The 23,807-nt window shown below is 38.4% G+C and overlaps 2 protein-coding genes across 2 annotated transcripts in view; one reads left to right on the top strand and one right to left on the bottom strand.

The window, feature by feature from the left end:
- Positions 1-247: 247 nt before the first annotated feature.
- Positions 248-5,787, top strand: SPX (spexin hormone). The gene is made up of 6 exons (XM_086747399.1): positions 248-253; positions 1,163-1,243; positions 1,379-1,436; positions 2,832-2,894; positions 3,539-3,625; positions 5,729-5,787. Exons 1-6 carry the CDS (start codon positions 248-250, stop codon positions 5,785-5,787), a joined length of 354 nt encoding a protein of 117 aa, XP_086603525.1.
- Positions 5,788-9,460: 3,673 nt separating this feature from the next.
- Positions 9,461-23,807, bottom strand: part of GYS2 (glycogen synthase 2) — a 36,233-nt gene continuing 21,886 nt past the window's right edge. The window contains exons 7-15 of the mRNA XM_010119570.2: positions 22,990-23,096; positions 20,067-20,126; positions 19,322-19,400; positions 18,592-18,705; positions 16,295-16,421; positions 14,400-14,495; positions 12,735-12,898; positions 11,459-11,539; positions 9,461-10,383 (exon numbers count right to left, since the gene is read on the bottom strand). Of these exons, the coding sequence (XP_010117872.2) occupies positions 10,162-10,383; positions 11,459-11,539; positions 12,735-12,898; positions 14,400-14,495; positions 16,295-16,421; positions 18,592-18,705; positions 19,322-19,400; positions 20,067-20,126; positions 22,990-23,096 (1,050 nt within the window). The 3' untranslated portion in view covers positions 9,461-10,161. The remainder of the gene's footprint in view (positions 10,384-11,458; positions 11,540-12,734; positions 12,899-14,399; positions 14,496-16,294; positions 16,422-18,591; positions 18,706-19,321; positions 19,401-20,066; positions 20,127-22,989; positions 23,097-23,807) is intronic.

Here is a 23,807-nt window from a genome sequence, read left to right as displayed (position 1 = left end):
GTGCATCCATCTTTCAATCATTTCCCTGACTTCCTGCGAGACTAGAGGTTTCCCTCCGGAGTCATCAGACCTTCTACTTCTCCATCTACAGGGCTGACAAGAGATCCCTTTAGACTTCTCCGCCCTGCCACAGAAGGGGAGGGTACCTTTTCTCCAAAGATTTAAAAAGGGACCCCAAAACCTGTAGGAGATCTTGTGACACATTATCCCAAGAAAAGAAGACTGAAGATTTGCCACTGAACTAAGTATGAAGGTGAGTGAGACTCTTTTGGTGTGTGGGAAACATTTAGTTTGCAATTTATGCTTTTTTTTTTTCATGTGAGTTTAATATTTAGGAACTGCAGAGGGGCTTAATAATTTTAACTTTAAAATATCCTGAGAGGAATATATACATGGTTGAAAAAACTGCATTAAAAAAAAACATTAATAGCACAATGTTCTCTCAAAACCAGTATGAAATAAACCACTGTGAATCATAATGTTGAATGCTTTCTGTTACCCATCACTGTTATCAATGCATGAATAACAACGTGGTCTGTGCGAACAAGCAGAGATGTAATTTGTTCGCAGAGGATTCATGCTCAGTGCTTCCATTTGCATGTGCTGCATCAGCGAACAAACTCCAAGAATCAAAAACAGCCTCTCTCGTGACATGTGTGTAATTATGGTTAATGCAAATACGATGCTAAGTTTAAAAAACTTTCTTTTCTTGAGGAAGTAGTGATCTGCTCTCCTGGTTGGTTCATTTGTTGGGAATGGCAAGTCCCCTACGTTTGCTTGTTGTCTGAGCTCTATGATTCAAGATTTGGTAAAAGCAAGATATACTTTATATCATCTTTCCCCTTTAGTTTGTACATTATTCTCATTTCTGGAGGATCGAATGTCCTTGTAAAGAGGAGCACAAAACATGCTTTCCTCAATGGCACTTCTCACCAGTATGGAACTTTATAGTTCACGCGAATAGAGACAATAAAGTGTGACTGATTTAACCTTCAGATCACTGTGTATTGAAGCTGAAAAAGCCACAGAGCAGGAGGAGGTTTGGCAGCCAGGCAGGGAGAAAGGAGTGACTGGAAGTGCCCTCACATTTAGATTTGAAGTTGAGAGGATCTACAGATCTGAAAGGCTTTTCCTGTACGTTGTGGTTCTTTGCTGTGCACAGGGACAGCGTAAACTGACAGCATCTGCAATGGCACTGCTCCTGGCAGCATCCTTCTTGTCTTTCTCCTGGAGTGCACCTCAGGTAAACTGCTCGCTCAGGCTGAATGTGCAGCATCCATGAATCTCACAGGTTGGTGCCATTTAGGTATTTGTACTAGTTAGTAATACCATGCAACGTTGACATGTCTTTTTCCTCTTTTTTTTTTTTGGCATAAAGGCTCATTTCCAAAGAAGAAACTGGACTCCTCAGGCTATGCTCTACCTGAAGGGTGCACGTAAGTCCCAAACTTTTTCTGTTTTGGGGAGATAACTTTTTCTGTCGCTGGATTATTCCTGATTTGCTTGGCTCCACACAAGCAGTAAATCCCCGAGGATGCTATGGAAGTAGAAGTTCTGAGGCCTACAGGGATGTCCTAGATAGTTATTTCTTGTCTCTGAAACAGTGGCATTGCCAGTATTATTATTTTTTTTTAAAGAAATCAAATTGAAGGAAGCAAGTGTTGGAAGAAGAAAAGCAAAAGAAAGTACTGACAATATATAGAGTTTGAAGTTTGATTGTAAAACTCATTGGAAAAGCAGTTTCCATATTTGTAATAATCTTAAAGGGAGTTGAAGACATACTGGATATAGTTATCATTCCTTACTGTCACTCAGACTTTATTAAATCACCTTCTCAAGCAATAGGAGAAGCATCTTACATTAGAGTTGGTACTAAGACCACAAGCAACCTCTTCAAAGGAATGTCAGTGTTATCAATAGTGTGGCATTAAGGTTGTGCAAATGACCTTTTGAGTTTCTATTGTTAGTCCAGAGTTAAATAAGCATTAAATATAAAGATAAAATTTAGAGACAAAGGGAGATTTTATCCTTTGATGCAAACCCCTGAAATTTAACAGGAATATTCATATTTTTAAAAATTCTGTTCTGAATTGTTGTTTCAAAAATAGAAGCTATTAGGTAGGCTAGATATTAAGAGAGCAAGAAAAATATCTTCCTTGAAAAAAAGAAAAAATTGAAGCTCAATCCTGAGAAAAATGCAAAAGGGAAATAATGCAAATAATAAAAACACAAAATAAATATAGGTTCCAAACAACTATAAGTGTAACTGAAAGAAATTCTAGTGACATTAATAAAGTTATTTCTAGTCATAAAAGCAAATAACTTGGCCCTCTTTTGTTTTGTTTAATTCTTCCAACTGAATAATGCACAGTGTTACTTCTTTACTGACCTGTGTATCATTCTTATTGGTGCATAGGAAGTAATGTGATTTTATTTTTTTAGGGCTTTTTTCTTTTTTTAAATAGAAATATCCCTTTTCAAGGCAATACTTTATAGTCCAGCAAAGAGATTGAAGGCTCTTGACTGTACAGCAGGCGAGAAAAAAAGTGAGAACAAGACAGTAAATTCCTCCCTGTGTACAGTTCCTCCAGCAGGTAAATACAAGAATGAAAAGTGTTGAAACACCAGTTCTGTGGAGCATTTTAGTTCAGGATGGGCTATTGCTGATTTGGAAAGCCCTCAGCATAAACTTGCGCCTCCCGTTGTATGTTTGTAGAAGCAATGCTGTAATTTTTTTTTTTATTTTGAAAAAAAGCACTTTAGGGATTGTAAAGTAGGAATTACAATGGATTTGGGAGGTTGTTTTCACCCTTTCCCTACTGCTTTTGTAGAGGGACGTCGATTCATCTCAGCTGACAGCCAGCGAAAGGATCTGTATGACAGAATGCGGCTTGGTAAGCCAATGTGCACGGGGGTATGTAACACATCAATCTTTTCTCAGATTATGGGAGAAATCTGTGGAAACTGGAGGGGATTTGTTTTCTTAGAATCGTATTCAAGGAAGCAATTAAACTCCCTTTTGTTAATTCCTTCATTCCAAAAAGCATATGATAAAGACTGACTTTCCTCTCCTGGGTACCTGTGTCAGTTTATTTACATAAATTCCAGACTGACCTGGCTGTTAAGTGGTATTAGCATCAGTACTTTTGACTTTCTTTTTCCACTGGAAAAAATCAAGTCAAGTTATTAATTGTGCTGAACCGGCAGATGACATAAGTAGACAACATTAATCCATGCTAGATAGTGTTTCTGGAGGAAAGAGCATGTTTTAGCAAAGTAGGGAACATATGAAAAAATAAAATGTTCTTTTTACCTTCTAAGGGACTTTGAAATAGCTTCCTTTTAAAAAAGACCGCTGGTTTCTTCTCTGTTAGATATTTATCAGGCTGGTTTTGAGCAGAGAATGTTATAGAGTGAAGGAGACAACAGTATTTTTTTTTCTTTGGGTCACTAGTTATAGAGATAAAAATACGACAAATAAAATAAAGAAATGCCATCAACACTAACAAACCATACATCTCTGATTTTACAATTCTAGAAACACGCAGCCAAAACACAAATCCTTTATCTCTTTCTGAAGCTGCAGCACTGTTCCTTGGTTCCTTATGGAAAGCACAAGAAGAAGGTAAATGCATGTTTTGTCTTACCCTGACTTTTTAAAATGGAGTTTATCAGGATTTCATTTACTAACAATTTAGTAAATTGATCTAAAAGGTCTGGTTTAAAATGAGATATTATTTCTCAGAGTGTATTGTATTAGAGTGTACATTTACATAGATTAGAACATGAATCAGATAAATGATAGTAGGTAAACTTTTGCATATTCTGCTTTTAATTTGCTGTTCTGATTTTTACTGGGTTAGATTCAAGGGAATGGCTATTTTGAATTGAGTTTTCCAAAACAAAACTCTGCCAAGGTTCCTTTTTCTGCAGAATATTATTTGCCTGTGAAATTCTTGTTCCTCCATTTGATCTTATATCCTGGTGTAAAGGCTTGAAAGAATCCTGAAAAGCCCTGGTAGAGGAGCTATGGGATTCCAGTCCAGCTCCTGAGAGCTCTGTTGCTGGCACAGCTGACAGGGGCTCCCAGTGACATTTAGAGGCAGAGCCCTGAAATATCCTGAAAAATCCCACAATTCATTCATGCATTTCCAGCCTCCTAGAGATATTGTCTAATCCTCCCATCTCTGTATCCTCACCACCTGCTTTCTCACCACCTGCTACGTGCTTCTGCTTCTCACTTCAGAACCCACATCTCCCTTCCACAATACCGCCCCAGCAAACCCCACCTACTGCCTTAGTCTTAAATAACTTGTGTTCGCTCATCTGCTGCAAGCATATTGCGCTCCCTTCGAGGAGGACCCCTATCCTATGTCCCCCAGCTCCCTCGTGGAGCCAGGGACAGGGACGTTGCAAAGGGAGGGCATACCCTATTGTGCTGTGGAGAGTCTGTGCTGTGCTCTGGCCCCTGGGTGCTGGGGAGGCTCTTGTAGCTTGTACAAGACCAGGACTTTGTCTAAGTTAATGCTTCTTGCCTCTTTGGTCCCGGGCAGGGAGGAACAGAAGGTGGCTAGAAGATCCCCTTGTTTCTTTTTGTCCTGGTTGTGAGTTCCTTATTCACACTCTTAATCTCTGCCATCATGACAGGAAAAAAAAAAAGTGCTTTACTCGATTTAGGAAATGTGAAGTAAAACCCTAGTATAATATGAGGTAGATTTGTACCTTTCACGTAGATGCCTGGTAAGACAGGTCTGTTACTGCCTCATTGGCTTTGACATCATCAAGAGTGTGTAATAACTAACCGCCTTGCCATCAGTGCGGTATCTCCTCTCCTTAGTTATCTAAAGTATGCAGCTTTCCTGCTGCTGTGAGAAATACCTCACAAAATTTACCTGATGTATGTGCAGATATGCTGGAACCACTCCTGTCTTCTCCACTTCCTAACATCTCCCACTGCGCCTCCTGTAGCGCTGAGGCTCTGTGCTCAGCTCTCTCTCCCCTGCCCTGGCAGAACTCTACTAAACAAAAAAATTCAGTGGCATTTTGGCTGAGAGGGAAAGGCAGAATTAAGAATGAGCGTAATGCTTTGGATAGAACATATGAACAGTTCTAAAGAGAAATCAGTGAAAGTGTCATTTGTGTGCTAACAAAAAGAGAAAATCCTCTGAAATTCACGATGCATGAATTCTAGTGTTGCCTTCCCGCGTGCTGTTGCTGTTCCAGAGGAGAGCCCTAAGAAAAAAGGCGACACATCTAAGAGAGCTAAACAGAACCAACAGCTTGTTTGAAAAATACTCTGTGGAATAACATTGCCATCCTTGTAGCAGGGAATAACAAGACAGCCAAACCTGGCTAAACCTTGTACTTTCAGAAGATCACTTTCAGGTGATTTTAGAATCCTCTCACTGAAAGAAATGTGCAAATAAAGAACAAATACATTATTTTCTTCTGTGTGAAAAATCTGTGCCTTGTGCTAAGATATCCCCCTGGACATGGTTTGTATCTTGGTTTGTATCATGGTTTGTATCTTTGCTCTTCAGCAAACAGAAAAATTCCTACATTTAAAATGAGAGAAGACATTATTTCTGCAGATGCCTGCACCTCTTAGCTAAGCAGTCATATTAGCCTGGGCCTGTGCCTGAGTCACAGCCATCTCCTGAAAACTTTGGTTGATGGAAGTTCCTTTTATCTACAGCTTATTTTTTCCACGTTGTGTCTTGTCTTACAGTTGAAGAAGAAAACAGTGATCACCCTGGCTACTTGAGAGAAAATCTATCAAATTGGTGAAATATTTGAAATTTCTTCAACATTTGTATTGCATATACCCTGAAATCATGATTTGTGTAAACAGAGTATTTTATCCAACCGCACTTAAGTTCCCAAAGGGTGATGTGTATATTCATTGCAACATTTTGAATGCAAACTCCTTAGAAGTTACTAGTTCAGATAAGGAAATTATTTGTAAAGTTCCCGCCTTGTTTAGACCATTTTGTATGTCCCACTCAAAATTTAAAATAAATTGCACCATCTTACCTGAAAAGATTATTAAAACTGTCTTTTTGGACAAGTACCTTATTAAAAACAATTTTTAATTGCGAAAACTTTTGCCACCTTCCACCCAGCTGTATATTGAAGCCTTTTTGTTTCTGATGAAGGTGGATTCCTTCCCACTTCACTACTGGCCCTGTAAATTGCTGATGGCCAATAAAGTCAGTGAGATGTTAAAACAATCCAACTATCTTCGACTGCAAAGCAGGTGGTTTTTTTTTTTTTTTTTTGCAGCTGTCTGTCGCCACAGAGAATAGGCCACAGCACGCACTTAGACCTCGGTGCTGCCCCAGTTACACGCACGTGGAAATGCATAGTCTGAACAATCCAACTGAGAAAGTCTCACTGCACGAAGGTTGTAGTGGGACAGGTCTCACAGGGTCAGGGCCTCATTAACAACTGCAGCATACAATCACTGCTGTTGTCAGGAGGTGCAGTACCGCCGGAGCCACACCGCGGTGGTGTCCTAGGTGCAAATCTAGCGTCACGCATGGCAACAGGCACGCCAAATAGCAATTGCATTGCTATTGTACTTTTTTGTTGGCCTGTTTTTTAAGTTGCAAAACTGGAATTACACATGAATTGGTTAATTATCATTCCATGCTGATAAGGAGATATTTAACATTATTTATGTAGTTTTGTGCTCTTACTGGAAAGCCCTCTGTAGTTCTTTCATGTAATTAAAAAATAGACACACGATTCTTGTGTCCAAGCAACTATGTTGGGATTTTCTTTAACCTTTAATCCTAGTCATGTTCTTCATCTTTTAGTACTACTTTCCTCTGATCTTTCTCATGACACTGATAATTAATTTTGTTAACTCACACTAACTATAATCTTGCTTCTCCTTGACGCAAAGAAATGCAGCTGAAGGAATGGAGGAATTATTTTCTATCATGGGACTCTAGGCACTTTCAGTAATTGTTTATAATCTGTATCATTTCATGGAGGAACATAACTAGAGAAATCAAAATGTCCTTGTTTGTTCATTTTTATGTACTAGTACATCTTTCAATAGCAGTATATGTTGTATGACAGAATGCATTAATGACGAACTTCATCTGAAGACCAACAGTATCCACCAGAATATTTTAATGAATTTAATTGCTCTTTGTTTCAAGCATACTCTGAGTATCTCAGGTGCATCTAAGTTCTTTTTTCAGCATATTTTACAGTATGATCAGTCAATGCTCAGACAAAAAGTAGAAGGCTTATACATCCTTTGGTTTATAAGCATCATGAAATTCATATGCCTCCAAGTGTCCCAGAGATCAAAAACTGTACTAATCATATTCGTAGTTCACTGTTTTTTGTATGTATTCCTGATCTGAGCTCACTAGCTTAAACAATTCTTTACAAATACCATGAAATAGAATAAACATTCTGCCTTGTTGGAGAGCTGCTTGTGAAAACCTAGTATTTTCAATCTGGCAGATAATTGCTTATGTAACAGATATCTGCTACCAAGCTTGTCATATGTCAGTAACTGCTAGAAATATGTGGCATTTAATTTAGGCAATCTGTCGCCTTCTCTGAACGAAGAGCCATTCCCTCTAACACTGCAAATTCAAAAGGGAGAAATGTTAAATTGCCTTGCTACTGACAACTAGTCCTAGCATTCAAGGCAGAATTAAAACAAGCCTGGAGGCATGAGGCAGAGGTCACTTTGGCCACTGAGGGCCCATTTCTGAGGGCATAGTATTCACATGAGTCGTATCTCAAAAGTTGTGCACTTTCTGTCATTGGGCAGGTGCTCGAAGCATGTGAGCGTGCTGAAACAAAGATAGCTGGATTTGTGCAAGATGTCGTGCCAGCTCTTTGCTCTTCCCAGGGAACTCACACACCAAAAGCACATCTAAGAGAATCTGAAACCTGGATCATGTGTATTGCTTACTTTTCCCCTCTGGGACCTGTCCAGAAAGAACAAGTGTAGCTGTCTTAAGGCAACCCTAGCAAAACCTATCCACTTTCCATATTGTCTGTGCTGTGCCTCCATCATTTAGCAATATTTACAGCATGCGTGTAGTGATCACATCTTTCAGCACTGCAATGAAGCTGGGCCTTAATGATGATAAACAGAAGTTTACTCGCCTGTGGCTGCTAGAACATTTTCAGGCAACAAAGGAAGTACTGGATCACTCCCAGATGATGCTAATGCAATTTTGGTAACAGGGAATTTAGGGTGATATGCTTTTCTTCAGTACAACAGTGCATTGAAATACAAGCAAGAATGTAAATTTATTTTTTTTTTAAGCAAACACTAACTTTCAATCAACATGCCCTTTAAATGTTGGTTTTTTTTTTTTTTTGTTGAGACTCTGAGTCATTACATTATTTGACTCTGCAAGGGGACTTTGATTAAAAGCACTTTGGGGAAGAATATACATTTCTGAACTCACAAAATGCAGTTATTTTCCACTTAGTAAACTGTATGAAGGAAAATATTTGTGGCACCATTGCTTTCACCACTTTTGTATAAAAAATAACTACTCATTCTTTTAATTACTTTTAAAATGGCCAGAAAAAATAGTGACTCCTTAGTGACTCCTTTTAAATCCAGTTAAGCTCTTGCTTAACTGAACCTGACTTCTGAGAATAGTTATTCTTTCAGGTATTCAAATCAGCCTAAGAACGAAAGTCCAATTTTAAAACTTATTTTAAATGGCCAAAAATACAAAGAGGCACCTAATCACTTTTATTCTATGTATATGGCCCATAGAAAGAACCATGTCATCAAATGTTGGTTCAGTGTTTGAAAGGTAGGTGTCTAATCCTAGCTGGACATCTAGGCTTCCCCCAGGATTAACAGTGAAGGTAAATACCTCCTAAGGTTACATCATCCTACCTATTGAGGAACAGGCTGAATCAATTCCTGGAAATGTCTTTTCTCAAGCAGCATGAGAAATTCTTGACACACAAACTTCTAAAATAAAAGATGAATCTCCTTCATGTCAATATTTACTTCTGAAGAGTGTGTTCAGGCCCTCTCTGCATCTCTAGAAATTGAAATACATTTGAAAGCTTTTTGTAAGGCAAATGAAGTGTCTAGTTCTCATTGTGAAGTTCAATTATTCCCCAAGCACTTTGAAGTTTCAGGTGCTTTTTGAAATTATGTCTGTTGGGCAGACGTGTTCCTGGAATTCTTTTAGCATTATTTATTATGCGTACATCTCTTCTAGAAGTGAAATAGACCACAGACGAATGAGGCAACAGGAAGAACCAGAGTTACTCATCTTTGAATGTTGTCACATTGCTCTATGGGATGTAGGTTTGTCTGCAGAGGAAGGTGTAACTTAAGGAAAGTTTTTCATTCTCTCTAGCCAAGCCACATTAATTTCCTCCTAAACTAGTTTGTTAACAAACTTAGAATCTAAGACAAGATGAAAACAATAAAAGAGACAGACCAGAGGAATCAGAAAATAAACGATCTGCTGTTTATTGCGGGTCTAAATGACTTCAGAAAGATGACTTCATTTGTCCCTAAAATTCAAATGCTTACTGCATAAGACTTTACATTGTTCCACAGGAAGTATGTTTTACCACTGGACCAAGATACTTCTGCGTGCTGTAAAAAATGTTTTAAATGATGTAAGCTTACAATAAACAGCATAAGGAAAAAGAAAGACCATTTTCTTTTCAGTGTATCTTTTTTAACCCTGCCAAGGTTTCCCCAGTGTAACACTTTTTTCTCTAAATTTTTTGAGCTCTGTCTTAAAGTTCATGTTAGTTTAGGAGGGGAAAAGAGGGAACATAAATGAAGCAGGAATACATTTGAGACACCCATAAAGGAGCTATCAGCCTGGACTATGATTAATATAGATGATTATGTAGACAAAGGTATGATCTGCAGTTTGTATGAACTCCTGAAGGTATTGTTGCATTCTCTAGGTTTATTAAGCTTGAGAAATCTCTTCTACCTCAAAGGGGCACAGAAGAATTGTCATTTAAACTACTTTCAAGGTGAAATAATATTAGGCTTTCCAAAAGTGTAGCTCAAGTAACATTTAAGATTCCCCTAATTATATTACACTGTCCTTAATACAAAGCTTGCCAAGCCTACAGGAAAAACTGTTGAATGGATGGAGAGACCCTGCCAGGGTGAGAGCAATTAATTCAGTTCCTGTATTCTCCATGCTGCTTCTTTTTTCCTTGTGGCAATACTCCAAGGGAAAAGGGAGACTTGATGTTTTGCCTATCCCTTTCGGCTTCCTCATCCTCATCATATCTTTCATCCTCATCTTCATCTTCACCTTCGCTATGGTGAGGGCTGGAATGCTGAGAGACAGAAGGTGATGGTGGCACTGATGAAGGTCTAGGGTACCTGAAACCTTCCGTCTGGCAGAGAGAGAAGCAAGTTGTATATATTATCACGCTGTTCCTCAATCGGTTGTATACAGCAATTTAAGGCTATCAACACTTCAAAGGAAACCAATGGTGGGAGGTAAGCTAGACCTCCTCTGCACTCTAAAATCAAAATCCCTTGAACCCAGATTCCCTTCTCTGCCACTACGTCCATGCTTGTATGGCAGTGATATTTAGCCTGTGCCATAAACAATATACTTCCTTTGCAGCACTGCTTTTTGCAAAATATGACTACCTTCATTGAGCCTTAAAACCATCAACACAACACAAAATCCTTTTGTACTCTGTAGTCAAAATATGCTCATTGAAATTCAGAATTCAGTCGAAGTTTTAAAACAGTTTTCTAGTTATAATGTTAATATCTGCAAAACCACAACGAAGCAAGGGGTTTTGGCCTGAGGCTCCTTTCTCCTTCATATTTAAAAAAAAAATGAGTTGCTCTCTGGAGGTGCCTGGAGGTTTGGTTGCAAATAAAATGGTTCTTACACTGGATCTGAGCAGCCTCCCTTCTCAAATTAGTGCTTACAGGCACTATGCAAGAACTGTTTGAAGGTGTGCCTTTAAACTGACCCCTTGCAGTTCCAGCCATGGCCTCCTCCTCACATACCATATTTAGATGAAGGCAATAGTTTGCCTTGTTTTCCCTAGAAATCCTTTCCCAGCTCCCCTTCTATTTGGTTTGTGCAGGACACCTCTATGGCATTTGTCAGAAGCAAAATTAGAAGCTGCCACTCTTCTAATAGGAATTTCAAGGGCCAGTTCCTCAGCTGTCTAAAGTGGCATAGTCCCATCCAGGTCCCTCTTAATCACCTGAGGATTGTATTGCACCTGGTACCCCTAGTGTTTGCATCTGATACTATTACAACTCCTGACTGGAGCGTGGGTCTATAACTTGTTGAGCTTTTAACTATGAGTTCCTACTTCACTTCAGTTGAAACAAAACTTGCTAACTCCCTTCTCTCTCTTTCTGTCACACACACTCTCTTTCGCTCTCTCTTTGTAAAGTAGCCAAAATGCAGATGAACTAATTTCCAAAAGCACACTTTACCTTTGGTGGAGCACTTGGTTCCATCTCGAATTTATCTGGGAATGTTCTGCTGAGGGCCAAGTGTCTGGCATGCATGTAATACTGAAACATAAAAGAGAAGGCTTTATAAGTCAAGAAAATCTTGGGTAGAGTTAAGCAGGGGGAAAAAAAGGAACATAAAATGAGTATCTTCTAAAAGATGATGCTGAACAAAGGTTAAATATGTTTTCAGCTAAGAGAATCCAACTGCTTGTAATGAACATGTGATGTGAAGAAGTGAGCCATTCATGTCAGATTCACACTGAAGTAGAGTCTGGAACAGAAGCTGAATAAGGTTTCTGTAAGACAAAGATGTATGAAGATGGAAACCAGCGGTTGTCTCAGTCGGTGTAGTTCTTATCAAGTGATAGATATTCTTTATCCCTCAAGAAGGAACTGGCTATTTTTAACCAGGAAAATGTACATCTTTAAGAGTGCATGTGTATACATATAAACTTTTGACTCATCTTTGCATAGGAAGCATGTGTAACAGTTACAGAGACATGACATTTATGAGTTTACTGAGGTTTGGTATTTAAGAATTTGGCAATAATATTTATGGATCTACTATATTCACGTCTCCATCACAGGCACAGAAAAAATAGCCTTTTGTGTCAGTGTCTTACGCTGCATTGGGAACCATATAAAGGAACCATATAAACACAAAGGTTCTCACACAGGTATCAGAGCAGGACAAGGTCCAAAATAGTTACAAAATTGATATATGTGCATCTACTTCTTTGGTCCTGTGCACTTGAGAATACTGCTTTGCTACTGTCATCTAAGTAGGTGGTACTGCAGTGTTTCCTATGTCAAATTAAAAATGCTATTTTGCCTTTAAAGCACAGAGGTAGTTTAGGGGTGTTGAGGAGTCACAAAGCTCAGAAGCATTCTAGGAAGAATAGGTAGGACTTTTGAAAGAGTCCAGACGACTTTGGAATACAAGTCCTACTTAGCGTAGGGTTGCCAGTGTTGTCAGAGACACAAGCTTTCTACATTGTTTTTAGCACAAGGATTACAAAGACTTCAGAGTGACTGGCTTCTGATCTAACCTAACCAGTTAAAGTCATATTTCTCCTTACTGTGGGAGAATGGAAGCATTACACTGAAGCGTAAAGGCAGGCTTTACCTTTAGCACTTTTGAGAGGTGCTTTTCAGAACAGGAATGTCTCCTTGCATTGCAGCACGATGCTGAAGACTGCTAGTTAGCCGTGTGTGTCTGGATTTTTTAATACCTCTATTCAATATTTTCACATACCCTGCCTAGGTATCTCCAATCCAACAGATCTGAGAGCCTCTCCGTTCGGTTTCTTTGAATGATCCTCTGGCGACGGGACTGCTGACAAAATCCATACAGGAATTGAGTCAGCTGGTTGCATGATTCATCAGGTGAACGGAACCTCCTGTCAACTATGTAGATGCCTGAAGAAGACAAAAAAAGTGAAGATGAGTGGAGCTGAAAATCAGATCTGACTTCTCACATTTCCATTCTACCTTCTGTCACGTAGTCTTACAAACATTACATGTATTATATGTTCTTTTTAATGTTAGAAGGCAGCTATAACTGGAACATTTATTATTCTGATGGAATGGAAAGCTGCAGAGAAATATATACATTTTTATTTCAATTTTCTTTAACTTTTAGGCTGAAATTCAACAAATTATTCAAAACTCAGAGGCTTTGTTCTTGTTGTGTAAGTATGTCCAAAAGGATTCAAGAGTTTCTGGATAAAGACGTATGATTTTTATCTCCCGTAATTTCTAAAATACTGACTGCTTAAAAAAATGATCTAGTGCTTTCCTAGTTTGCCATAGAATTCAGAAGTGTAGATGGTCAGAATCAGCCTGTAGGAGAGAGGCTGTGTTTTCTGTAGAAATACAAGTGTTTCCATAGAGACAGCACATACATTAGTTGATATACAATTCTGGCAGAGAGAGGGCCGAGGTGAACTTTGCCTCCACATAGTCTGTCGAGATCAATACTTTATTCTCACCATGTTCCTAACACCAGGGTGTTGGGAAGAAGAGGGTACTAGACCTCAACTATCTTAACAGTCAAGACAGACACACAACAAGCTTAACCGAAGTGCCTGCTGACCCCCGGGAACACACAGTAAGTTATCTCAACGCTCAACTCTATGTTTTGGCATAGAAGAGCAAGTGACCTGTGCTCTCAGTCTCTGACCTGTCCGAAGGCTGTCAAAGACATGTCTACCCAGGCAGGCATAGCTATCTTTTGCAATTGGCTATATCCCTGCCCCTAACTCAGGGCATAGTTGTTACTAGTGTGGAGCTGTCGTTGCCTGATTGTGCAGACAAACTAAGGTACTTAGAAAGAGGCCCTAGTTTGGGTAAATTTTCAATATTGTCTTGACACACCAGGAGTTGTCTACCCTCTTCCTTACCACACTCCAATCATGAATCATTTCTAAACCTTTACGAGCAGATTCTTATTTGTAGGTAGGTTCCTTTTATTTTCAGTGTACGTGATAAGTTACTCTTTCTTTGGTGGGTGCAAGTTTCTGTGGCCTCAAGATCCCAGTACATCCTTCCCAGACTATTCAAAGAGAAGCAGATTTTCACTCCTCTTTTGAAGGACTCAAAGGGTTACACTGTAACCACAGGCATTAAAGTGAAGTGCTGGGAAACTCCAGAGTAGGTATGAGGAGCTCTAGTTTGGAAGGATAAAGCTGACAAAAGGTTAAAGGGAGACAAAAGTGAGAGAACCTGGAAAGGGTTTGGATAAATAGGAAAGTTTGAATGGCTTGTTCAACATAACGAGATATTCAGAGCTCTGAATATATTCCTCTAATTAACTTAATTGCACTAGTGAAAACACAAAATTGAGGAGTAACAGCATCACTGCTGTGCTTTTTGCTTTCCTAACTCAGAGGCGGTATTTTGATAGTGTTAAAAGTTTTACCATAAGCCGCTGGGTCAGCAACATGTTCCTGCATGAAACAGCCGAATCCAGAAAGGTTTGTGGTTACACTGGGAATGCCCATCACTGTACATTCAGCTGCCAAAAGAAGCAGACAAAAAGCATTTCAGGGCAATAAGCTTTGAATGGTTTCACCTTGAGAGAAAAAAGAAAAAGCAACAGGCAGACAGAGGGTCCCATAACACTAGAGCTGCTCTAAAAATGTCAAGTGAAAACTATCATGCTTTGTTCTGGATTTGGAGAAAAAGAAAGAAGAAAGAAAGACAAAGAAATTTAAAAGAGACAATTTTGCACTGTTTTTGTAAACATATCTTTTTGTTTTCCAGCAGCTAAACTGAAAACTTTCTGGGAGTCCAATGTTGAAACAGAGAACCACAACATATGATCCGGACTGTTTGTTGGATTTCAAATTGAAGCCTGTTGTACATATATGTTCATTAATTGTTCACAACTACTTACAAAACTGGTTCTCTTACGTGCAGGAGCGTGTTAAACTTTGTGTTTTGATATTCATTGTTTGTAAACTGGTCCCTATAGCAAGACAAAAAACCCAACAAACCCCATCATTAACTTAGGACTGCATTCAAAGTAAATGGGGAGCTAGTTTTATAAAATTAGAAAATGTATGCCTCTTTTGTAGTTATTTGTATCATCACTGTGAGTGAGGATAACTGTTTACTCAGGCTTAAAGAGTTTTTGCCAATTAACTTAAGCCTAACCTAAGATAGCATGCAGATAAAGTAAATAGTCTAGTCTTTGAAATGCTGAAAGCCATCTACATGGCCTTCATTAATATGACAATAAAACTGCTTTTTATAAAATACAGCTATAAATCTACCTTTAAAAAACTGCTTTTTGTTTCTGGGAGAATTAAATGTGTATCAATAATAAAGAATCACTTTTGCATTAGTAATGGAAAGAGAAACTACCCTTTTAACTAATGTAAATCACAGCTTTCCTCAAAACTGGTAAGTACCAGTATAACTTTTCTGTCACACTTTCTTTATACCTTAGCTGAGATTAGAACAGGAAGAGAAATTGGTGGAATGCAAGACAGTCGTCTTACTTGGAAATGAATAGTTCTCTTGGAGAGAAATAGCTCCGCAGAGTGACTAAATTTGCCATATTTCTATTCTGATTCATTGGTTTACACAAATGCTCTTCAGAGGGGCACTCCAACTTTCAGATATGTATCAAGACTACAGAAGGTATTTTGGAGGATGCAAAAAAACCCAGGCACCTAGGCTTTGATCTTCACAGGTGTTCAAATTCATAGTTTTCACTGATTTCCCCAGGTGTTAAGTGCCTTTTGTAAATCTGGGCCAATTTCTTAAAGTCAGAAACTACATGCTTTCTCTATATTTGGAAATTTCCATTTAATTTTGTGAGATTCTCTACCACCTTCTGTATATGTGGTAAATATCTTAGATATGGTGTTACATAATTCTATCAAACTTAATTGTTATCTTGAATTAAATCCACTGAAGCACATCAGCTGGTAGCATCACATTTCTTGCTCTACTTTTTTCAGTATGTACATTCCTCTAAATCTTCTTTTAAAATCCTTGAATCAAGTTAAGAATTAAGTTTTTTAAATCATTTTTTGTTCTAAAGCCACAGAAAAATCAAAAGATGACATTTTAGTATGGGAAAGGGTCCGGTGCAGGGACAAATGCAAGTAGTTGTCAGTCAGTAGATGCAATTTTAATACCACCTGGCCCTCAGATTTTGCTACCTGTAAGACCTTTGCACTGCAGAAGGAACAGAGTCAAAAGAGCTTTTTAAGCATTCCAGAAGAAACTGGCTGCAAAGCTATTCTGCATCAACAGAATGGGTATTCTTCTTTTGGTACTAGTTAAAGTGTATAGATTGCCTACCTGGAGTGTAACCCCAGGGTTCATAGTATGATGGAAATACACCAAGGTGGCAGCCTCTGACAAACTCCTCGTAGTCCAAGGGCAGCAATGGGCTTGTTGAAGAAAGAAACTCTGGATGTAGGATCACCTGAATATTCAAAACTTACATTAGAGGTGAAAGAAAACCATCATCAATACATTTTAATTACCAATAAGCTTAAGCAATTTCTTCACTACGGTCTTTTCCTAAGTATCTGGACATCTCCTTCGCTCATCTGTTATCTAATTCACTTCCCACACTAGAATGTATCCTGTCTTTTTCTGGAAATAGTACTGATAATGAACACCTTTTCTGGACAGGTCTTCAGCATTAACCTTGTTGATCAAGGAAGACCATGTGCATTGAGAATGATGCCTAAGGTTGTGGCATTTAGCAATACTAAATTGGTTATTTTTGTCTGTTGTACCAAGGTACAGGGTATCGGGTTCCAGAGGAGGCCTCAGGAGGATGCAGCACTTCTGAGCTTCACAACATCCAACTGAAATACAGACATGCTTATGGTACTCAGTGAATCTCTCAAGAACGGAGAGGATTTTTAAACCAGACATATTTTACCCCCATCATCACAATCCTGTGCCTAGGCTAACTAAGCTTGATGAAAGACAAAGCTTATTAACTTAGGCTAATGTCCTGTTTTCAGGACCCAAGCTAATCTATCTGCATGACTCTGCAGGGCTTGGGGTCACTGCCTCATATTCCACTGCTAAGTAGAGAAGTGCCTTGTATATGCTGTCCAGTCAGCTTTGGGTGGAAGAAGTGTGAGGCAAGGGTTTAACCTTCTCTGGGTTTTTTTTTCCCCACATAAACATACTGCAACCATTATTCCATGTCAAGGATATGCTTTTATCCTTTCTTAATAATATAGTCATGTTACTCATGTGAGTAAATCAACACATGAATATATTCAACCAGTAAATGGGCTGTAAACTCATTATGCAAGCTTATTTGATTCCAGTGAATCAAGTAAGATTTTCCATTGGCATTGTTAAAGACGTCCTTGCTCCTTGTAGGTGGGTTGGACTTGACGACCTTTAAAGGTCCCTTCCAATCCAAACTGTTCTCTGATTCTTTGATTCTATGACCGCTGAGGCTATTTTTCACATCATATGATGATGCATGGATATGTCATATATCTCTTGAAATTATTTTCCATTTGAAGCTTACAGAGCTTTTGTCCATGACATTTGGCTCATTAAGTATTAACTTGACATACATCTAGCCAACCAAATCTGCTGAGAAGCAGAAAGAGGTATCTGTAGTGCTATATGCTATCTGCTTTCTAATGATTTCGACCAGTTAGTTCTGAGGGAGTTTTATTACATGTATATACAGTGCATCCTTCCACCCTACCTTTGTTACATCTAGTATATTATTACCATATTATGTTCTCAGAGCTCATTGGAGACACACGCTTAGCAGAGAATATGTTAAGCCAGGAAGAAGCAGCTAAGAAGTCGTGGAAAATGGGTTTATCATGGGTTGAAAAGCCAAAACACTGAGAACAAGTGATATGTCATTGTCAGAGATACTATGAATCTGACTTTAAAAATAAGGTTTGGAAGAGGAAGAATTTACAATTTTAGGTTCTACTGAATAGATAGATGATTAGATAGTAATAGTTAACTAGAAAGAATGCCAGACCAAAAAAACCTTTGGCAAACGTCTGAAAGTGAGAGCTGATAATGTCTGTGGTCTGGTAAGATAGACATGGAAGTAAGGGAAGGATTTGTTTACATACATTTAGCCTCGAAAACTGATATAAACATGAGCACAGCATGAACAGGAAGTATTTCTGCTCAGGATGAAAGCCCTGGTTACCTTCTACAGCAAATGGTGAGTGTCAGGGTGCTGTTCTTAAGAGATGAACCAATACTCCAGAAATGTCTGTGCTCAAACTTTGGGCCTCCAGTTTTAAGCAAATGAATCTATTATAGAGTTTTACATCTGGGTGCAAAAGACCTGTGGCACTTCCTGGATTTCAGGAGTGGTAGCTCCTCCTTCATTACAGGAGACAGGAATGAAAACAATTCCCTAATATCAGATTTCTAACTTGAAATTAAGTTGGTTAAACAGCAACTGAGGATATCTGTGAAGTGACTAGTTGTTATTCCTGGAAAGGGAGGAAGGGAGAAGAAATACTCCATTAGTATAACACAGCCTATCAAGAATTTGACTGCACTCCCCATGCTAATGATCCAGACTGAGAGTGTTTAAAGAAATCTCATTTTATATCTAAAATGAAAATGACAGAATGTACCTTTACTCTGTCTGTCCGGTTATTGAAAAGGCCAATGCGTCGGATGGTATTGAGGATTGGATCATTGCCATCGTCAATCATGTTGTGGGTGGTCACTGGAGGCAGACAGTGTCGCTAAGGAGAGAAAAGGCAATCCATAAATCAAACAAAACTGTTGGCAAGGAGTCTTGTTACTGTTTTCTAAGGTTAGTGGAAAACAGTGAGAGATTTTGTCATTGATGTGGATAGGTATTTACCCTTTCATTTTAAGGTAAGAAACAAAAGTTATGATCACACACTATTGTCTTCTGTATAACTAAGGCCATAAATGAGACCATAAAATCTGTCACAGAACTTATATCATTTACTTCAAAATGAATGTATTTGTACAAACTTTTAGAAAAGCCTGCCATTTAATGTCTCCTTAAGAGCTGATTTTACATGTTTAATAGAAATAGAAGAATCTAGGCTTCAGGAACAATGCAAAGTTCACATTTAGTACAGAAGAAAATAATTAGGAATTTGGGTGTTCTGCATGTGACTGGGGGAATATCCATGGATTTCGCAGAACAACTTGCTTGGGTCATTAAAAACAATCACAGCTGATCTTTAAATGTTACCGATGAGAAGTATATTTGCTGAAAACTTCTTTTTCAATACATGCTTATCACTATATGTCATACACAATCTTTATACATAGTCATGTTTATAATTTATACTAGATGTTTGTGTAAATAACACATCTTCTGACCTGAGTTGAAAAGATGGCTCTTTTCATAATGGTTATATCATCTCGGTCAAGAATCTTGTTCAAGTCTGGAATTTCTCCTCTGCAGAGGCAACACAGAGCCTGTTTTACCAAACGACTTTTTATCAGTTGTATAAAGAAAATTAAGAAACAGCAAACAAGATATGAAATCTGATATGAAATCTGCTGATGTCAACATGAATCTCTCCTTTGATTTCACAGCCCTTCTATATTCCCTACGTTTTGTTTTCTCTTACACTTGAAGACCTTCCAATTAGCTTTCAAAAAAGCTAAAGCATCCTTTTTTTTTTTTTCTGTTTTTCAGACACTCATTTTTGCTGAATTTCCAGTCATCTCATCTGTACTTTGGGTCATCCACTTCCAACTGTCTTTTGAAAGGATATGACTAAGCTATTAATACATATTACTTTGTCTCTGGTGCTTTTTTTTTTTACGCTAAGGTAGCTCATTTTTGACAGTTAGTAAGCCTTTGTGTTATTTAGACATGCTCCACGTCTCTTAAGACTCTTTCCACAATGGAGTGCTAGTACGTTTAAATTTTTTCTCTCTGATTTACCTATTGAACAAGTAACCTGCATATGGAACAGAGGGTCCCATATCCTTCTCCTATGCCCTTCCTATGGATATAAAAATTTCTTACACAAAAGCTAGAAGCATAGAAACACCATAGGTAAGCCGTCTTAATATGTGGCTCTACAAGGCAGAGCAAAGTAACATATACACTCACTTTAGAAGGGCATTGTAGAGTTTCTTTCCAAACTTTTCTTTCACAGATTGTGCAGTATCCCTAGGAAAATGGACATATGTATAAAACAGAAGAATCCAGGACAAAGACAAAATAAAAGAGATTCTTGCTGTTGGAAATTAAATTATGCTTTCATATATACTGATGGAATCAAGAATGCAGCAGCAGACAGAGGTCTGGTTCTGAAAGCTTTTTTTATTCAGCCAGCAGCCATAGCGATGGATTTCAACACAACTGAGGATTTGACCTGCATCCAAAGATGAAAGCACTCTAAAAGTCAGAGGCAAACCTCACTAGTGATTACTTCTAGTATTTTGCTCTGATCAGTAGACCATACTTTCACCTCAGCTATGAAAAAGAGACTATAGATATGACTCTACGAAGAGAAACATAATCATTGACACTCCACACTAATCCACACTGAGAGGTCTCCACTTTAACTTGACCTAGTAGAAAGATGTAAGATGAAAGAGTTAAACAAATAGGGATTTTAAAGCAAGATTCTACCTTAACTTTCTGCCCTATTTCATAACTCAAAGACTTTTCAAAACAAGTGTTAGACTAAAAGTAGTTTGTCATAAATTACTTTGCAAACAAAAAAAAACTTCCTGGAAAGCTCAGGCCATGCTCTAAGCTAGTAATAAAGCCTATGCCAGACAAATGTGGTAGTTAAGAAAGAACTCCAAGGAACAACTCTTCTAAATGCAAAGAGCCATTTATATTATCCTATCCCTCGTTGAAATAACTTGAAATTACAGCTGGAAGCGCTGTTGTCAAAATAGCAAATGTACTCTCAAGTTGAATAAAACACCCACTTCGTGGAACTTTTCCCGCCTTTCTGATTTCTAAGAATTATACTTTGGGCTAAGACAAAACTTGTTAAGTGAAATCCTAAACTTTACCACGCTATGAATCCACATATCTGTTAGTTGCTCTCTCAAAGCTCACATAGACACAACAGTGGATGAGTTAATTTTCACATCTTTAGGTTTAGCTTTACTGTTACTATTGCACCTGCATTACTGAGTACCAGAGAAATAAGCATGTAGTAGAGATACAACAGGGAAAAACTTTTGCATATTTCATTAACTTTCCTAATATCCATATAGTATTTATTTAATATATACCTGTTGTATTATATTCAAACATCACATACTTTGTATCAAAGACAAAGCAGAGGCCAAAAGCACTTGTTGCAAGCATGGCTGTTTCTCACTGCACTCACGTTATTTTCCTACAGTCCTTGCATACAGAGCTCTCATTAAAAACTTTGGCTGTATTACTCTGCTTTAGCCATCTACAGTACAAGGTAGTTGCGCAGAGCCTGCACACATTCACAAAGGGTGACAATCCATTTCAGAGGATGATTCCCTTCACTCGTCTTAGACACTTCCCGAAGTGTTGTAGGATGAAACATCATTTGGAGTGAACCATCACTCTTCACTGGCAGTGAAGGCAGCTCAGACGCATTACTTTCAGGAAGCCAGAGCTGGACAATTAATTCCAACCTTTACATTTGTGGTACCTGTCTCCAGAGTGGTAACCAGGTAGAATGCTTCTTGTAAGTCCAAAGAAGTTGCTGTGTGATGGCTCCAGAGATAATCTAGTGAGTAGATACTTTTCTCATTGCTGTCTTCTTTTCCAGATATGGCAAAAGCTAAATTATTTCAATGATCCTTGTTAAACTATTTCTGTCGCTATTTTTGTGCAGGGTTTAGTGTTCATTAATCAAAGACTTCAACTTGACTACTGATATCCAGAAACTGAGCCAGAGATCATCTGCTGGAGGCAGTTATTGAGATAACAAGAAAAATAGTATCCTTCTCTTACACAGTGCCTTTCATCTACAGATCTCCAAGTCGTTTAGATTTCTATCATTTTATAAATATAGAACTGGCATGAGAAAGAGGTTAAACACTGTGAGACACAGGCATAAAAGCAGAAGCTAGGTCTTGTGGGTTTTAGTCCCTTAGCTTTAAGATTAACTTCCTTACTTTTGCAGCAGAGTTTAACCGCTCTAGCCACCTCACAAGGTACACATTTCCATTTCCCTAGTCAGATAATTAATCTGTAAATACATTGAGTGAAATGGCATTTTTCACTTTTTAAAACAAGAGTCATCCTTAATAACGCACCACTGATTTTCTTCATGAATTTGAACCCTCAGTTTTGCCACGTCTCTTAGTTTAGAAGTACTTCACAATATGTGTCTTTTCCTGTGTAGAATCACATAGCAGTTAAAGTGAGGTGAAAGTTAAGTCTGCTCCTGCTTTGCTTTTTTTTTGTTTGGAAAGTTCAAAAATGAAAACTGTTAAACTGAGAAGGGCTGTGACAATTTTCCCTTTATAAGTCTAAGTTTCACCGCCTGGGTATGGCCATAGCTTATTTTAGGCTATATAGAAAATTACGCACAACTGTTATCAACTATTATTCTGCTGGATTATACAACACAATTTCTATATTTCTAAATAAAAGAGGACATGTATTTAATTTATTTTTGTTTTTGTCACAGGTGGCAGAGAAGCTTACTCTGATAAATCAGAAGCGGTACTTATTTCGCGGAAGGTCAATGGTATGTCTAAAGCAAGTATCAGAAACAGGCAGAAGACATCCAGAACATTGGATTTTCTAGAACCTTTGACTTTGTCACTGCAAAACAAGTACTATTTCCTAACTTGTTACAAAGAATGGCAAGGCAAGTTTACTAAAAATAACTTAGGACAAATTAAAAAAATATATTTGCCCTTATTTACCATTCCATCTCTTTCATCTCCACAGATACATTCTAGTTACCCACAATCCTCAATTTTATCAGAGCAAAAAGAAAGAGCATTATTCTTCATCACAAACTTTTGCATGTCCCCTCAATTCACTGTGCAAGGCCCTTAGTGAGAATGGAAATTACCAGAGCTGCTTCCGGACTGCTTGTCCTTTCAGGGTTTCCACATTGAAATTGTTTGTCTTTGCTGGCATGATGAAGAACACAATGACTGTAACATCAGTCTTATGAACCTACATGGACACAAGATGGAAAGACAAAAAAAAACGCTCACTGCCAGGTATCACAGCCAACTTTAACAGGAAGGATTAGTCACAGGAAAAGTCAATACACTTTGATTGGTTGCCCAGGAAGGCTCTGATCTTATACCTCTCCCTTTAGCTATGAAGCTTTTGTCACGTCAGAGATGTAGCTGAGGATAGATACAGGTAAACAGATGTCACCCAATTCCAGTTCGGGCAATAGAAACTTCCTGACTTCTCATGGTTTTAGAGGCCATGGCTTAGGATGTGAACATAAATTGAAAAAAATAGAAATCCTACACACATTTTCTCACCTGACACAAATTTTATTGGCTCAAAGGAGTGAGCAATTAGTTTACTAGCTGGGGTATGCTCAGGCACGGGGTGAGGATTCCCTACAGCAGCAAGCAGAACTACCTTCTATAGCAATAACGCTCCAGAAGTATGGGCAGAAAGAGGCATGACAGCATCCACTGCCTACCTGAACTCATGCCTAAGAACCTGCCAGACACACAAAAAGCTGCATGTTACTTCTTACTCATCTCTCACATACAGCTACTGCAAAGGCAAAAAGCATTTGCTGTAAAATCTGACCCTTTACTTATAGATGGTTTTACTTGCTGGTTTCTCCTGTGTGCAAACAAGTTTCAGAATACCAGGATTCCCCACATGAAGCAGAATGAGGCTGTACTCCTGTCAGCA

This window comes from Chlamydotis macqueenii, chromosome 1 (assembly GCF_036417535.1).
Source record: "Chlamydotis macqueenii isolate bChlMac1 chromosome 1, bChlMac1.mat, whole genome shotgun sequence".
Taxonomy (NCBI): Eukaryota; Metazoa; Chordata; class Aves; order Otidiformes; family Otididae; genus Chlamydotis; species Chlamydotis macqueenii.
Note: the sequence above shows the minus strand (reverse complement) of the source record. Positions and strands in the feature narration are given on the sequence as shown.